This window comes from Dasypus novemcinctus, chromosome 19 (assembly GCF_030445035.2).
Source record: "Dasypus novemcinctus isolate mDasNov1 chromosome 19, mDasNov1.1.hap2, whole genome shotgun sequence".
Classification (NCBI taxonomy): Eukaryota; Metazoa; Chordata; class Mammalia; order Cingulata; family Dasypodidae; genus Dasypus; species Dasypus novemcinctus.
Window position 1 is genome coordinate 18503917 of NC_080691.1, and position 18592 is coordinate 18522508.

The 18592-nt window shown below is 36.8% G+C and overlaps 1 protein-coding gene across 4 annotated transcripts in view; it reads right to left on the reverse strand.

Annotated features, from left to right (window-relative positions):
- KNTC1 (kinetochore associated 1) overlaps positions 1 to 18592 on the reverse strand; it is a 93861-nt gene that overhangs the window by 38940 nt on the left and 36329 nt on the right. For all 4 annotated transcript variants that reach the window (XR_011646486.1, XM_058281316.2, XM_004455963.5 and 1 more), the window contains exons 27-40: positions 18434 to 18532; positions 17761 to 17864; positions 17507 to 17606; positions 16999 to 17133; positions 15991 to 16110; positions 13807 to 13879; positions 13114 to 13181; positions 7661 to 7935; positions 7131 to 7303; positions 6585 to 6682; positions 6021 to 6159; positions 5467 to 5523; positions 4823 to 4986; positions 2274 to 2378 (exon numbers count right to left, since the gene is read on the reverse strand). Coding sequence is in view for 3 of the 4 variants with exons in the window: in XM_058281316.2 (XP_058137299.1) it covers positions 2274 to 2378; positions 4823 to 4986; positions 5467 to 5523; positions 6021 to 6159; positions 6585 to 6682; positions 7131 to 7303; positions 7661 to 7935; positions 13114 to 13181; positions 13807 to 13879; positions 15991 to 16110; positions 16999 to 17133; positions 17507 to 17606; positions 17761 to 17864; positions 18434 to 18532 (1710 nt within the window). In the remaining variant the exon portion in view is untranslated. The remainder of the gene's footprint in view (positions 1 to 2273; positions 2379 to 4822; positions 4987 to 5466; positions 5524 to 6020; positions 6160 to 6584; positions 6683 to 7130; positions 7304 to 7660; positions 7936 to 13113; positions 13182 to 13806; positions 13880 to 15990; positions 16111 to 16998; positions 17134 to 17506; positions 17607 to 17760; positions 17865 to 18433; positions 18533 to 18592) is intronic.

Here is an 18592-nt window from a genome sequence, read left to right on the forward strand (position 1 = left end):
AATCTAACCATCACCATCCCTTACTTCAATATCTGTTGTCACCTCCCAATTTGTCTCCCTGCTTTCACTCCCGCACCTCTATGGTCCATTTTTCCAGTTACCAGAATGATCTTTTAAAAATGTAAATCAGATTAAATTACTTCTCTGCTGAAAATCCACCAACGGCTTCTCATCACATTTTGGAAAAAGTGACATTGGCCCACGAGGCCCTAGCCTACCTCTCTGATTCTTCTCTGTCACCACTCTCCTTCTCACTCAACATACTCCAGCCACACTGGCCTTCCTGACAAGTATACTTCTGCCTCAGGGACCCTGCACTGGCTGTTCCCTCCTTCTAGAATGCCCTTTCCCCAGATCTTCACATCATCATTCCTGTAAGTCATTTAGGCATTAGGTCAAATGCCACCTCTTCAGAGATGCCTTCTTCAACGTCTTTATCTAAAATAGCTTCCCATCTGAATCACTTTCTATATCTCCTTATCCTCTTTATTTTTTTCCCCCAGCAACTAAGATATTATTTATTGGTTTATATTCTTGTTTATTTTAGAATGTAAGGTTCATTTGTGACACAAGACTCATGATTAAGGAAATTTTCATCTCACTTGTGAGTGGGCATCAGCAGACAAAATGTGGCATTTCAGTCAAAGTTCTTATCCTCTAGATAAGATAATATCTTATCTTATCTAATAATATAAAATGAAAAATGGTAGAAAATTCTAGAAAACATATGAAGTATTAAAGATTTTCCTTGAGGGGGGTGGGGGGGTGGGGTTGAATGGGACCTCACATATATATTTTTAATGTAATATTATTACAAAGTCAATAAAAAATAAAAAAATTAAAAAAAAAAAAAAAAAAAGAAGGGGAAATGTTAGGTTGTATATATGTTACCAGAATAAAATTTTTGAAAAAAAAAAAAAGATTTTCCTTGAAAGCACAGGGGAAAAGACCCAGGATCCAGAAAACTGCAAAGAGAAATGCACAAAGCTACTGCCAGGCGCTGACATCAGTTTGCAACCTGCACAGCAATTATTACAAATTAAAGGAGACTAAACAGATGATTACTAAATGTAATACACCAAGGGTTGGCATATTTTTTCTTAAACAGTTAAATAGTAAATACTTTAGGGTTGCAGGCCATATAGTGTCTGATGCAACTAAAAATGTCTGCCCTTGTAGTGGGAGAGCAGCCATACAGAATACATAAATTAATGGATGGGGCTGTATTCAAAGAAAACTTTATTTACAAAATTAGGCAGCCAGCCTTGCTGCCTATAGTTTGCTGACCCCTATAATACATAATCCTAGACTCAATCTTGCACTGAAATTGAAAAAAATGCTATACAAGACATTATTGGGTCAATACACAAAATTGGATATAGACAGCAAATTAATATAAGTATTATATCAGTGGAGAGGGTATAGCTCAGTGTTTGAAGACCTTTGTACCTCCTAAAAAAAAGTACTGTATCATTATTAAACACAATGATAACTGTGCTGTGGTTATGTAAGAGAATATTCTTATTCCTGGGAAACAACACTGAAGTACTTAGGGGTAAAGAGCCACAACGTATATATATATTACTTTTAAGTGAAAATGAAAATATAAAATATGAAACCTTATAAAGAGAGAAAGAAAGAATACATATGACACTAATAATAAAGCAACAGATGAACCTAGATAAAGGATATATCGAGTTCTTTGTCTTATTACAAATTTCCTGAAACTTTAGTTATTTCCACATAAAAAGTTAAAAATAAAAGGGATCTGATGACTGGACACTTAAATGTCCAGTATAATAATTTTTGACCAAGAGCCCATAAGAATTTTGTAAAAAATATGAGTTAATGGGAAAAAGTAGACACTTTTGGAATGGAAATCCTGGCATAGAAATAAATTACAACTAGTACAATCACAAAGCTTTAATTCATAAAATAACTATAAAATCAAGGGATAGCAGTAGAAATGGTAGACTACCATTTTATAAGCTGACCAATAGAATCTCAATTACCACAATGAAAAACAGCAACAACGATTAGCTATAAAACAGGTTCTTAGAGGGGAGCAGGTATAGCTCAGTAGTCTGAGAGCTTGCTTCCCATGTACAAGGTCCTCAGCTCAATCCCTGTACTGTCTAAAAAAATTAATATTTTTTAAAAACTTAACAAAAAACAGGTTCTTGAAGTTCTTGAATAATAGAATACTGTAATGAATCATATGCACTGTTGACAGGTAAAAGGAAAAAAAAAAATTATACAAAACAAATACTTACTTTGTGCAACAGAGTTGTAGCATTTCCCCTGATAAACATAACAGCTTTTTCTTTCAATTCCATAACAATATGCCTTGATTTAACCAATGTGGTTTCTCCAAACAACTATAGAGAAGAAAAAGAGAATCTTTAGGTCAAGGTCTATGTATCAATATGAAAATTTTAAAAAATATATAATTCATCACTCTATCCCATGGGTTCTTAACCTTTTTTTGTTCCATGGACCCCTTTGCCAATCAGTAAAAAACCACAGACCCCTTACTAAGTCCACGTTATACTGTATATTACTTAATAAATAGATCACACCTTCACTAACATGTCCCCACAAGAAGTTTGTTTTTCCCCTCCTGCTCCCCATTTTTTTTGCTGCCTGTGTCCATTCGCTGTGTGATCTTCTATATCTATTTCTTTTCCTTTTTGTCTTCTCGACTTTCTCCTCTAGGATTCACCGGGATTCAATCCTGCGGACCTCAAATATGGAGAGAGGTTCCCTATTGTGCCACCTCAGTTTCTGGTGTCTGCTGTGCTTCACCTTGACTCTCCCCTTTGTCTCTCTTTGGTTGCATCATCATCTTGCTGCATGACTCTCTTACGTGGGCACTGGCTCTCCGCATGAGCACTCAGCTTGCCATGTAGGCACTGGCTTGCCTCTCAGCTCACTGCACGGGCACTTGGCTCACCACGCAGGCACTCAGCTTGCCACATGGGTACTGGCTTGCCATGCAGGCATGTTCTCTCTTCTTTTTCACCAGGAGGCCCCAGGGATCAAATCCAGGCCCACTCATATGGTAGGTGGAGGCCCTATCACTTGAGCTACATCCACTTCCCAAGAATAATGTTTTTTCGAATTTCAGTTCAAGCTCATGGACTCCTTAAGAAGGCCTGTTCTATCCAAAAAGTATTGGTGTGTAATCTATAACGACAAAAAGCTGGAGTTGAGGGGAAATCAACTGGGAAGGGGCAAAAAGGAACCTTTCAAATTACTCTGTTTCTTGAGGGTAGTGGTGAGAAGGTGTGTATACATTGGCTGATATACTTTAAACATGTGCATTTTATTTTTGAAAGTTATACTTTGATTTTTCAAAAATTTGCATTTAATATGAACAGAGTCGTAGAAATGAAGTCAAACCCCTGTGAGCCAGTTCCATAGGAAGCTATCAACAAGCAGTTTGTCTTCTAGAATCTTTTTTTTTAAAGATTTATTTATTTATCTCTCCTTCCCCCTTCTACCCCCCAGTTATCTGCCTTCTGCATCCATTTGCTGTGTGTTCTTCGTGTCTGCCTGTATTCTTGTCAGCGGCACCCGGAATCTGTGTCTTGTTTTGTTGTGTCATCTTGCTGCATCAGCTCTCCGTGTATGCGGTGCCTTTCCTGCGTAGGCTGTGCACTTTTTTCCCACTGGGAGGCTCTCCTTGTGCGTGGAGCTCCCCTATGCAGGGGACACCCCTGCGTGACACAGCACTACTTGCATGCATGAGCACTGCACATGGGCCAGCTCATCATATGGGTCAGGAGGCCCTGGGTTTGAACCCTGGACTTCCCATGTGGTAGGTGGACGCCCTATCCATTGGGATAAATCTGCTTCCCTCTAAAATCTTTTAAATGATGATGCCTACAGAGGAAATACTTATAGTAATTTGGCCCCATAAAACAAAGAGCTGACACATATTTGACCTAAAGTGGTGGAGTCAGAACTGCACTAGACTTGGAGTCAGAAGAGTTACCACTTAACAACAAAAACCTTATTTTACCTTTCTGAATCTAAGTTTCCTCATTTGCAAAATGGAGACTCTCTGGGTTGTTATAAATACTGAAGATGAAAAGGAATAAGGAAGCGGACTTGGCCCAGTGGATAAGGCGTCCGTCTACCACATGCGAGGTCCGCAGTTCAAACCCCGGGCATCCTTGATGCGTGTGGAGCTGGCCCACGCACAGTGCTGACGCGTGCAAGGAGTGCCGTGCCACGTAGGGGTGTCCCCGCGTAGGGGAGCCCCACGCGCAAGGAGTGCGCTCCATAAGGAGAGCCGCCCAGCGTGAAAGAAAGTTCAGCCTGCCCAGGAATGGTGCCTCGGAGGACACAGGGAGAGTTGACACAACAAGATGACGCAACAAAAAGAGACACAGATTCCCATGCCGCTGACAACAACAGAAGCGGACAAAGAACACGCAGCAAATGGACACAGAGAGTAGACAACGGGGGGTTTGGGGGGGAAGGGGAGAGAAATTTTTAAAAAAATAAATGAATAATTAAAAAAACGAATGCAAGTACCTTGAATTACACCTGAATCTTAGTAGATAGTCAACAAATGTTTTTCATGTCTTACCAATTAGTGAATTTCCTGTTACATAGCCCAGATATGAAAAAATACTCCAAATTCCTTTGGTTTCTTTTGTTTGTTTGTTTGTTTTTAGATAGCACTGGGGATTGAACCTGGGACCTCATACATGGGAAGCAGGCACTCAACCAACTGAGCTACAAATTCCTTTATTTAGCAGTTGTTTTAAATCTGTCTTCACCTAAGTCAATATATTTGTTCTCAATACTGTACCTTTTCACTCAAACTGGTGTTCATGAAGTTTGACATAGAGTGCTGAAGACAGGTACCAAATGAACCAACTACAAATCTCAGGGCCAGTTCCCACTGGCTAGATTCCTGAAGGTTCTGAAGCAGGGCAGAGATGGAACTTATAATAGGTAAGATAAGGTTGTCTCCTGTGAAATGATAAAAACATACAGAGAAAGTATTTCAAAATTTAAATTACTTTTAAACAAAGACAGATCATATGATTGGAAATTGTTTTCAGGGACAGCCTACTTCTTCAGTGCAGGTAACTGTCATGGAATTTGTGCTCAAAGTTAGTTAATGACAGAGTTAACACAAAGTATGATTCAACTAGAAAATAAGTGTGCTAGATAAGGAGGTGTTTTCAGTGTAACTTGCATATTTTAATTGAGATGCTTAAATTAGTGGCTAATGAAAATCATTTCTCCATCTGAAAAACTAAAATTTATGAACTGATTCATAAAACTTAATCCTGTAAGCCAAATCATACAATCTACTGAAGAATAACAATGCACTAAGTATTATAATAAGGATATTAAGTCAGATTCATACTTAGGATTTCAAGGAATTTCTCTATTGTGTATTTACAAAATCTGAATACAATGTTACATATTTATGATGTCAAATACCTTCACTAATTGAGCAGTACGGCAAACTTGCAGAATCCAAGGGATGTCTCTTGCTTTCTACAAAAGAGAATAAGTTCAACAGCACTAAATAAGAGATATTTAAATACTGTGCTATTATCAAATAATGTTTTAAAGCAAACTTTTATTTAAGTAAAAAAAAATTGTTTTAAGTCAAGTAAAATTTTAATGCAGAAAAATACACAGATAAGTGTACAACTTGATGAACTCTCACAAACTGAATATATCCATGTAGCCGCATCCCAAATAAAGAATGCATTAGCAGCATCCCTATAGCTCCCTGGAGTCCCCTTCTAGTCCTCACTCATCTCCAGCAGGAACCACTATGCTGACTTCTAAAAGCATGGCTTAGTTGGAGCTTTTTTCCTTTATGTAAATGGAATCGTATTGTGTGTATTCTTTTTGTAACTGATTTGTTTTGCTCAACATTATGACTGTGAGATTCATCTATCCTATCATTCTAGTTCCAAACCTCTACCTTTTAAACTTCAATAAAACAGAAATACATAGAAAATAACAATACAAATGAGATTTACCAGTTAGAGGAACAAGTGATGAAATCAATTCATAAATAACAGGTAATACCATCTGTGACTCAAGAACAATTCCATCCTCACTGAAAAAGTCACTATAGGACCACTCTTCATATGGATCTTTATGAGTTCCAAAAGAAGTCTAAATACCAAAACATACAGAAAAGACATAATAAGTAATACTGCAAAGCAGGGAGGTCTTTAACAAGCTGAGACAGAATCAGCCATATTAGAGCCAAGCACAGTTCTGATGGTCAAATACAACTATGTAATCTGTTGCTTCTCCCTTACGGCTTATAATAACGCCACTTTAAATTAAACTGTTAATCTAAAGTAAGTACTCTTATTTGAGGCCCAATGTTTCAGATAATAGTGCAAACTAAAGTTAATAAATGTAACTGGAAAAGAAAAAAGTAGTCTCATGCCCTTCAGTAGTTTTCAAATTTAGAATAAGAAAATACAAGGGGTAGATTCAGTATTTTGTAAACTTTGTAAATAATTTAAAATAGGCACATAATGGGTCAGCAAGTGTTTTACGTAAAGGAAAGAAATTTAAAAATATTTTACTTTCATTAGAATCCCACAGTCATCCATTTGGCACTGTCTGGAAAGCTCTACCGCAGTTAAAGTATATTTACAAAGTTCTAAAGCATCTAGTAAAAAATCTGAAAGAAAATGGAGAAAAATCATCAAACTAATACTTCATGTTTTTAGAACAATGAAAACCTCTTAATAATTGCCACTAAAAATTCTAAGAAAAAATCCAAAAAGTAGCCAAAAAGGTTCCCAGTTAGCTTTGACAACTTTAAAAAACACAGTTCAATCATTTTCTTAAACTTGGTTTAAGATTAAGATCAGATACATGGAGGCAAAGAATTTCATAATCCCACAAAAGTGAATACTATCATGTCAGCAATGACACCACTTATTATTTTGAAATATTTAAAAATAATAATATCTAAGAGAGAATCAATTTTAACTGTCTCTTTGAAAAATGGAGATAACGTCTTTCTCTAGTCACTACATTGTTCAATTGCAAGAGGTAGTATTTGGGAGACAAGTCTGTAATGAACCACAGAAAATAAAATATTGTACTACAAATTATTTTGTCACCTGGACTGCAGATGGTGGCAGCTTGGCATGCTAGATCATGTATCTCTGAAGGAAGATTTATTCCCGTAGGTATTTTCACTGGGATATCATTAGCCAACATATGACAAAGCTTTTGACATGTCAAAAACAGCAACTTTCCCGTGCTGGCATTGCAGTGATACTTAAACAAGTTTCTTTGGAAGAAAGGAAGCGTCAGCAATTAGAAAACCCATGCTGAAAACAAATGCATTTGTCCCTTTTGGATTAAAATGTCTTTAAAATATTTCCATGGTATAATGTGCTTTGTTGTTCAACTTATTTGAGATTCTATTAAATGTCAGAGTACACAGCATGCTAAACTCAATACTTATGTTACCTAACTACACAGTATTCGTTACTTGCCTTGTATGCTACTACTTTCTGACTTCAAGCAAATGTGGTTTCTCAGTGAAAATCTAAGTGTCACTGGCATCATACTTACTATCCAAGAACTGTAAGAATTAATGCTAATTTCAGATTAGGTGGACAACGTGGGGATCTGGAACAGTCACCTGCATTTTCTCAGTGCTGTTTCAACTTCCCCATTGTTTAAGGCTCTCAGGGTCAGCTCTGCCTCCAGCTCCTGTGTGGACACCTGCAGAGCCAGCGCCTGTCTGTGCAGCTTTGATTCGGTGCTCAGGTTCTTCGTCTCAGCAGTCATGGGCTCTGGGGTCTGCTTGGGTTTAGCCTGGAATACTTCGTGAGCTTTAATGTGCTGTTCACGGAGATCTGCTACCAGGGAACTGTTGCTATAGTCGTCAAATGAAAGGAAGACCTCAAAGGTCTCCTGTAGCAAAGATAAGCAAGATAAAGTCAGGTGTCTTCAGTTGATCTATAGTTAAAAGTCATTGTTTTCTTTTTTTTTTTTTTTTCAGGGGGTCTGCGAGTAGAGACTCATCAGACAACTTTATTGTTCACAAGGGGCTCTATATATACCCCAGTCCACAGCATTGTTTTCTTTCAAATCTCTATTACCTCTCTCCCTCGAAGACTACTACTTCAAAATTAAGAATATAAGACTTTATATTTCAAGATATAAAAGAATATTTATAAAAAGTTTGGAAAATAGGAAAATATCATTTTAATCTAGGGTTTCTCAATTTCTGCATTATTGACATTTTGGACAAGATAATTCTTTGATTGTTGTAGGAGTCTGCCCTGTGAATAGGATGTTTAGCAACATCTCTGGCTTAAAGACACCAATTAGATTCCACTATTTTATGACGATCGAAAACATCTCCAGGGAAACAGATGTGGCTCAACCAATGGGGCTCCCATCTACCATATAGGTGGTCCAGGGTTCGATGCTGGTGAGGGCAAGCAGGCCCATGCAGAGCGCCGGCCCATGAGGGAATGAGGACCTGTACATGAGAGCTGCCCTGCGTGGGAATGCTGCCCCGCACAGGAGTGCAGGCCAACGCAGAGAGCTGACACAGCAAGATGACACAACAAGAGATGCAGAGGAGAGAAAATAAGATGTAGCAGAACGGGGGAGCTGAAGTGGCACAAGAGAGAACTTGTCTCTCTCGCACTCCAGAAGGTCCCAGGATGGGTTTCTGGACCTGCCCAATGAGAACACAAGCTAACACAGAAGAACACACAGCGAATGGACACAGAGAGCAGACAACGTGGGGAAACCGGAGGAATAAATTTTTTTAAAAATCTTAAAAAAACAACACCACCACAAAAAACCCCATGTCTCCAGACAAATGTCCCCTAGTGGGCAAATCTCCCTCACCCCCACCACTTAACCTAATAACCTTTGGCTATTTTACTATTTCCTTTCAGTTTCTTTCATTAGCATTTTATGGCTGAACGTATAATTTCATATATTACCTTCCACTTAACATTGTGTCATTTCCCTTTTTCTTGCCTTTACATATACCATATAATACTATTTTTGACAGCTGCAAAATACAAAATCTATGGTAGGATCAATATTTACAAAATATTTTAAAATTTTGAAATTTGTTATTTTTTCTCTTGAAATATTACTGATCTTTTCCTGAAGGGGATGTATCCTGCAGAAATATTTATTTACAGAACAAATACAAGAAATCACTATTGACATTTAGTAGAGATATGTTGTTGAAGACTTTATTCATTATATCTCACAGTATCTTCCATATTAGAAAAGTTTCCCTCAAGTTTCAATATTAGTAATAACTACACTATTGATTTCTTCATATGTGATTGTTTCCCTTTTTGGACTGATAACCAGAAAGCTCAGAGTAAAAGTGAATCACAAAGTATATAAAACCTTAAAGCATGAAAAATATCTCCGGGAGGACAAAAGAAACTGGTAATAGTGGTTACATCCAACAGGGGAAATTAGATGGCTAGAGTGTCAGGGTAGGAAGGAAACATTTCTCATTGTATACTCTCTTAAATTTTTTGACTTATGTATCATGTACACACATAACCTATTCAAAAGTAAGCAAAACACAACAGGAAGTAAATCTCTTTGAAAAGGATCAGCCTAAAGAGGTACCTCTTCTTCCAAAGTACATCTTATTCTACACTAATGCAGTTTCAGTGTACAGTCAACATATGCAATGACTTTTAAAGAATAGTGTCTTCAACAAATGGTGCTGGGAAAACTGGATATCCATGTGCAAAAGAAAAAAAAAAGGTGAATCCCTACACCTCACACAATACATAAAAATTACTTTAAAATGGATTAAACACAAATAACAAAAGAAAAAATAAATGGGACTTCACAAAAACTAATAACTTTTGTACATCAATAGACTTCATCATGAAAGTAAAAAAGAAAAATGGGAGAAAATATTTGGAAACCACATATCCAATAAGGTTTTAATATCCAAAATATATAAAGAAATACTGCAGCTCAACAACAAAAAGACAAATAACACAATTAAAAAATAGACAAAGGACTTAGACATTTCTACAAAGAAGATATACAAATGGCCAAAAACCACATGAAAAAATATTTAAAATCAATAGCCATTAAGGGAAATGCAAATCAAAGCCATGAGATACCATTCACACCCACTAAAAGACTACTATTTAAAAAAGTGGAAAATAAGTGTTGGCGAGGAGATGAAGAAATACGAGCACTCATTCATTGTTGGTGAGAATGTAAAATGGTGTAGTCACTGCAGAAAACAGTTTGGTAGTTCCTCAGAAAGTTAAGTATAGAATCACTCTATGATCCAGTAATCTCACCTCTAGGTAAATACTCACAAGACCTGAAAGCAGGGATTCAAACAGATATTTGAACACCAATGTCATAGTGGCATTATTCAAAAGTGCCAAAAGATGAATGCATAGACAATATGTGGTATATACATCAACGGAATATTATTTAGCCATAAAAAGGAATGAAGCTGATAATATGTAACAACATGGGTGAAACTTGAAGGCATCAGGCTGAGAAAAATAAGCCAGATATAAAAGGGCAAATATTGTATGATCTCACTGATATGAAATAAAAGTTCTTTCACCCATAGTAACAAATGTACTCACTAATGCAAGGTATTAATAAGGGGTACCTGGGAACTCTATTTCATGCACAGTTTTCCTATAAACTTACAACTTCTCTAATAAAAAACGCAAAAACCAGAAACATAGGACTGTAAAACATAAAGACTAATATAAACTATGGACTATAGTTAATAGTATAGTTACAATCATACTAATTTTGCTTTATCAACTGTAACAAAAGTACCTCACGAATGCAGTGTTAATAATAGGGAAACTATTTTCTGCATGATTTTTCTGTAAACCTACCACTCTTCTAATTTAAAAAAAAGTATACATTCCATATCCTTCAGAATGCTAGTGTCGTCACGTCACAAAGACTTAGAAAAACTCCACTGTACAATCATGAGAGAATACGGGGAAAAAAAACAATAACAAAGAATGCCTCAGTGTTGTTATGAAAGTAGTTTTGACCTCATGGACAACCTGAAAGGGTTCCAGGGGTCCTCAGGATTTCAAAGACCATACTTTGAGAAACATCACTCTAATAAAGTATGGTAAATGAATTCTTCATTGCACACTTTAAGGTAATACAGCTGAGAGTTATACCTGTAAGTATTAATTTGAAGTTTCCATGGAGAGATCCTCAAATCTACTCAATTTTCTTTTTCTTTTTCTTTTAAAGATTTATTTATTTAATCCCCCCCTCCCCCCGGTTGTCTGTTCTCTGTGTCTATTTGCTGCGTCTTGTTTCTTTGTCCGCTTCTGTTGTCGTCAGCCACACGGGAAGTGTGGGCGGCGCCATTCCTGGGCAGGCTGCACTTTCTTTCGCGCTGGGCAGCTCTCCTTACGGGGCGCATTCCTTGCGCGTGGGGCTCCCCTACGCGGGGGACACCCCTGCGTGGCAGGACACTCCTTGCGTGCATCAGCACTGCGCATGGGCCAGCTCCACACGGGTCAAGGAGGCCCGGGGTTTGAACCGCGGACCTCCCACGTGGTAGACGGACGCCCTAACCACTGGGCCAAGTCCGTTTCCCTCAATTTTATTTTTAATGAAACTTATCTGTTAACTCCATAGCCCTTCTGTTCACAAAGCATTTCCACATTGGGAAGGCCCTTCAGCCAAAAAAAAATTAATTTCAAACCTCAAATTTTAGGACACTTAATTCAAAGTTAGAAATTAATTTTTTAAAAATTTTATTGTTTCGAATGAAGCTACATAGAAAAAAAATTAAGATATTATAAAGTAGTAGACAGTAATCTTTTGGTCCAGTGTTTATAGACAAGCCATAATTTTACAATACTTTAAAATAGTGTAGCTTAGTAGCTAAAAGTAATGTTCTGCCTGGGTTTTACTCCTGATGATACCATTTGCTAGCTTTATGCTTTGTAAGTTAATTACAGTAATCTCTCTGTGCCTCTGTTTTCTCATCTGTAAGGGGAGAATTACAATAGTACCTACTACAAAGGGCTATTGTGACAATTAAATGAAATAATATACATGAAGCACTTGGAATGGTGCTTGATACATACTACGTACTCAATAAATGACAGCTATTGGTAGCCATTATTCATTATTATTGTTAAATAAAACTAGCCTATAAAGGTTGCTTAAATAGCTGTGGTCAGCAGGGAAAGCAGAGAGATTCAGAGTTAAAGAATTTTCTTGTTTGTCTGTTTTTTACTATTATTACAATTATTGAAATAATGGCAATGCTCTAATATTGACTGAAGTGCTGAATGCATAACTATGTGATTATATCAAATACTACTGATTGTATACTTTGAATGAATTGTATGCTTTATTAATACGTATCAATAAAATTGATTTATAAAACTTTTTAAAGGCTTAAAAACTAATACATGTTCAAATAAAGTATAAAGTAGAATATAATTTACAAGAGAGAAAAGGAAAACCGCCTCACTTGACATAGATGTGCAATGGACACAACCAATCCAATGTCCACAGAGAAAATGTGGAATGGGTGTGGGAACGGTAGCCATGGTGGCTGCTGGGTGTGGGGAACGGGAGGAAGAGATGAGATGTGGAGGCGTTTTCGGGACGTGGAGTTGTCCTGGATAGTGCTTCACGGACAATTACGGGACATTATAGATCCCCCCAGGGCCCACTGGATGGAACGTGAGAGAGTCTGGGCTATGATGTGGACCATTGACTATGGGGTGCAGTGATGCTCAGAGATGAACTTACCAGGTGCAATGGATGTGTCATGATGATGGGAGAGAGTGTTGCTGTGGGGGGAGTGGGGGGCGGGGGCGGTGGGGTTGAATGGGACCTCATATTTTTCATAATGTAATTTTAAAAAATAAATAATTAAAAAAAAAAAAAAAGAAAAGAAAACGAAAACCAGCACTTCTGAAGTCCCTGAAGCCTAGTGCAGAAACTTAAGGAGGAAGAATCAATCATCTATATTAGTGATTGATCAAGAATTAACTTAAAAAAAAAATAAAACAAAAAAAAACAAAAAAAGAATTAACTTTCAATATAACTCAACATTTTTACCTGTAAGTTAGCAACAGCTTTAAACAGTTTTAAGATTTCTTCACATTCACCCTTCTTCTGCAGATTGTCTGCAATTAAAAATTTTATATTATAGCAGAATAAGTTCCCATATTATCTGAATCTGAAAAAGCTAAAACGTTAATTAGCTTTGGTCCTCCTAGCCCAAGCCTACAGTAGTTATTTTCATATACTGATGAAAGATAATTTAGGTACAAAAATAAATCAAGTTAAGAAAAAATCAAGAAATCAAATTACTCTTTCTGAAGGTAGAAGTTGATGGTTAAAAGAGAAATGGCAATTATTCTGAAATAAACTGTGGCTCTTCTCTTCCCCAGGAGAGTTACTTTCTTGTTTTATTTAAGTTCACGTTTAAAAGTGTTTTTATTCCTGATCATAACCAACTGTTAAGTGAGAAAAATAGGCAAGCAATGCAAAATGCCAAAGAAATCTAATCTAGCATTATCTTGCTTTAGCAGATCAACAAATAGAAATTGATTTTAGGTGCTTCTGTTTTTATCTACTTGATCAAAAGAATAAGGCAAGGAAGGCTTTTCCATAAAGAAAAATGGTAGAGTCAATAAAGACAGAGCCAGAAAAACCATGGGCATGGATGAGCACTATCACTGAGGCTCCCTTCTGAAAAGGGTAAACACTAGAAGAAAAGGAAGACGAGGGAATAGAGGTAGAAATTACCTTTCTGAATGTCACATAGTATCTTAAGAATGTCCACTGATATTTTTGCTACAGAAATTCTCCAGGCCTTATCCTAAAAAGAAAAATACAAAATGAAATCCACTTCCTTTTTGACCATGTCTGTAGTAAACATACATGAAAAACACATATATGAATCCTTTGATGTGATTTTGAAATACAATAAAATATATAAATATACAAATAACCTTTCAACCAAACCATGATCAACAGTTACTTTTTTTTTTTCTTTTTTTTGAGGATTTATTTATTTTACTTTATTTAGTTATTTCCCCCTGCCTAGTTGCACTCAGTGTCTGCTGTCAGCTCTCTGGTGGTACAGGCCAGCTTCCCTTTACCAGGAGGCCCCGGGAATCAAACCAGGGCCTCCCATATGGTAGACAGGAACCCAATCACCTGAACCACATCTGCCTCTCTCGTAGTTTTTTATTTACTATCTGAAAAACATTTGAGGAAGCAGATGTGGCTCAAGTGATTGAGCTCCCATCTACCACATGGGAGGCCTGGGTTCAGCTCTCAGTTGTCTCCTAAAGAAGATGAACAAGACAGTGAACTGGCATGACAGGCTGGTGCAGCAAGCTGATAAAACAAGATGACATGATAAGAGACACGAGGAGGAAAACATAATGAGAGATACAACACAGGGAGTGAGGTGGCTCAAGTGATTAAGTGCCTTCCTCCCACATGGGAGGTCCTGGGTTCAGTTCTCAGTGCCTCCTAAAAAAAAAGGAAGACAAGCATAAAACAAACAGAAATAGCAAGTGCAAACAACGAGGGGGTGGGGAGAAATAAATAAATCTTTAAAAAAAAATTGGAAAAATTCTCTGGAAAGATGAAAAAGAACTGAGCTTGTTTACCCATGAGAACAGAGTCTAAGAAATAGGGACCATCTTCTAGATTTAAAAAAAATTTCTTTTAAAGAGAAGAAAAACATAAAGGAGAAGTATTACTTAAAAGAGACAGTGTGGGAAGCAGATATGGCTCAAGTAATTGGGCTTCCGCCTACCACATGAGAGGTCCCAGGTTCAGTTCCCAGTGCCTCCTGAAGGCCAAGCTGGTGCGGCTGGCAGGCGTGGTGAAATGAGGCAACAATATGATGTAACAAAAGAGACACAAAGAAGAAAGACAATGAGAGACACAACAAACCAGGGAGCTGAGGTGGCTCTGGTAATTGACCGCCTCTCTTCCACATGGGAGGTCCCAGTTTTGGTGCCTCCTAAAGAGAAGACGAGCAGAGAGAGCAGACAGTGAGTGCAAATAATGAGGGGGGGGGCGGTGTATAAATAAATAAATCTTTGAAAAAATAAAAATAAAAGAGACAATGAATGTAAAATGCTCAGTACTCAGATATTTTCACTCTGGTTTGCAGCTCAAGCTAGTAGTTAAGAATATAGACTGTGGATCAGACAGAGTTTGAGGTGAGATGTTGCCACTTTCTCATAACCTTTAACAAGTCATTTAACTTAAAATTTAAGGTTCTGAACTTAAACTATAAGGCGCTAACAGCTGGATCTACTTCATAACTTTGTTCCAAGAATAAAATGGATAAATCATTTAAGGCATTTATTCCAATGCCTGCTGTACAATGAAAGTATAATAAATACTATATATTAAAGAAAACCACCTCGTTTCTCTGAAAGTACAAAATGATTGAGGAGGAATGCTAAAAAGACTCGGAAGTTATCTATCCCTAACGGTTTTAAAAAAACCTAACTCTCCTGGATAAATTACATACCGATATCTCTCAGGAAGTGAATTGGCTTTCTTAAACGTGTTTCTAGGCTTCAATGTTCTAAGATTCATTTAGATTTATGCTGCTTCTGTGGCTGACATTATTATTTGACAGTAATGACTATGTCCTACACAACAATTCAAAGCAGTTTTAGTATTGCAAGCCACTATCGGAAAACCCTTTATATACAACAGCTACTTCAGTCAACTCCCCTAAATGGCAGAGCTCAGATTATTCCATGTGGGGTCAAGTCACACACTGTTCTAAAGCAGCCATATACATAGTGAATTTACAAAGAGTTTTTATTTTGGTCAAGCCAGCAATGGGAAAGGTAGATCTTCATATTTGTAAGTCCCTTCTTGACTATGCCATTAATTAATGTGCATAAAAACTGGACTGATTTATATTTATACTTTCTTTAGTTAAAATCACACCTCGCTAGAATTATCTGGTTCTTCTTGTAATGCCAGTCGTGCCCATATAATTACTCTTTCTGCTGTTTTTTCAGCTTCAGTAGGAGACAAAGACCTCAGCAGAAGAAGACATTCTTCGCCCTATAAACATAATTGAAAGGAAGGGAAAAACAGCTGAACCACACAAAGAGTTTAGACTTTTTTTTTTTAATCCCCGCCCCTTGCAGCTTTTTTGCATGCTGTCTGCTCTCTGTGTCTGAATTTATTTTATTTCCCCTCCCCTCCTTGTGGCTTGCTTTCTGTCTGCTCTCTGTATCCGTCGCTGTGCTCTTCGGTGTCTTTTTGCTTGTCTCCCCTTTTTTGTGTCCCCTTGCTGAGTCGACTCTCCGTGGCGTCTGCAGGCAGGGCAGCACTCCATGGTGAATGCGGGCCGGGCAGCTCTCCGCAGCATGCAGGCGAGCCTGCCTTCACAAGGAGGCCCCGGGATGCAAACCCAGGGTGTCCCATATGGTAGACGGGAGCCCAACTGATTGAGCCACAGCCACTTCCCTAGGCTTACTTTTTAAAATTTCAAGATGAAAAGACATCATTTTGAAAGACTACAGTGAAAAATTTTAAAAGATTTGATAATTCTGATCGCATTAAAATAAAATACAACCATTATGTACTGAAGAGTAGCTTAACTCTTATGTGTATGGTTATGCATATGGTTATAGAATTATATAAAATAAAGACACTTAAAAATACAAAAGAGAAAACCAACATCCTATTCTGGGATCAAAAAATCATATAGTATATATAAAGCATGCATGTGAGTTTTGTTAACTACCGAACAATATGAAACCCCATTAGTAACAAAAAATTTCAAAGAACCCATGGATGTGAAAATATTAACCAATCTAATATTCAATGTTTACATCTTGGTATCACTTTATTTTGTACAAATCTGTTTGGATAATTTCATTTTTTGAGTTTTTAAGGATTCAGGTAACAATAATCATATGAAAAGAGAATATAAAGCCTACATACCTGTTCTCTGTCAATCAGGTCAATAATCCTTAGACTATAGATTTCATCATCAGATAACATATATGCCTGTGCCACCTTTAAAGCATCTTCTAAAGAAGATGGAACATCTTGTTTGAGAATATATCTGACCACCCTCTGAAACAGAGACAAAATATAAATAGTTTTTGAGATATGCAATCACATAGACTATCCAGAAACCATTTGTTCATAAAGGCAAAGAAGTAGCCATCAAACCAAAATAACACCATAAGAAAGCAAACTATATGAAAAATTAAACCATTTTATATTCTGACAGTTCTGTTTTCTTTCCCCTTTAGTTTTGCAGTTTACTATTTGTGGTCCACACTGCTCTAACAAACCACTGAACACCCTACTAACACTCTACCTAACAAAAGTATGGGAGAATCTTGCTCTATTAATTTTTTTGAATACAAAATCTTCATTAAATTTCCCATGCTGTTCTGGGAATGAAATGAAGGGAAAAAGACTCTTCTATTATTGTACTTACCATTATTTCCTTGTTTAAGAGATTCACCTCCCTTATTCCATAGCCTCGTAAAAGTTTTTTCATCTCCATTAGTTTGTAACTTTCCTGTAATAGTTCGACTCTAAAAGTAAATTTATTGATATTAATCAAGGAGTGCCTTTTTTATGGAATACTATGGAACAAAGTAAATGATATAAAACCCTAAGTGAATATCAACTCAAAACATGAGGTTTACCCAACACACAAAACAACTGATTAGTAGACTCAAATCTTACTTGGGATGTTTCATCTCTAAGTGCTGCTTCACCAGCTGCTCCACAGCCGCACTCCAAGGAACCACTGCAGCATACATTATCTTAAGCACAGCATCAAATATGAGCTGCAAAGACATATAGTGACAACAAATAGAACTCCTGGCATTGCATTTCATGTAAAATAATGATACTGCCAAACCTACAGCATAGGTCTTGCATCTACCGTATGGTAGTTTGAAAATATTTCATCTTCTGTCTACCGAGGCATATATTTCTTCCAATTTTCACTCATAAAGAGCAATTTTATAATTAAAAAAAATTTTTTAAGTGTTTTTACTGCTAAAAGTTAAGTCATATAGCTTGTTTTTACTTTGTACACTGTTTAAAACATTTTTCTTATTTTATAATGGTGACTAATAATGATGTGAAGTCAAAATAAAAGGTATATTACAGAATATTTAAAGAGTTTCCATGTTTGTATAACCATAACAACAGATATGGATCCAACTGTCCATGATGGTTCAGGGGTGGCAATGGGAGAATCTTTTTATTTTCCGTAATTAAAGAAAATAGAATTATGGGGGTTTTTAATATTCTTTTTGTTCCTTTTTAATACTACACAAATTCTCCTCAACAAATATAAGTTGCTTTTGTGATGAGGAAAAACGAAACCCAAAGGCCGCTGTTTACTTACATCTGTGTCAGATAAACATCCTATCACTGCCATGGCTTTTGCTTCCCATGCTGTTTCAAAGAGTGATGTAGACTTTGAGCTACATCTCTTCAGTAAATCCTAAAATGGGATACACGTATATATTTAAAATTTTTTAACTCTAAAAATCAAGAGAGAAAA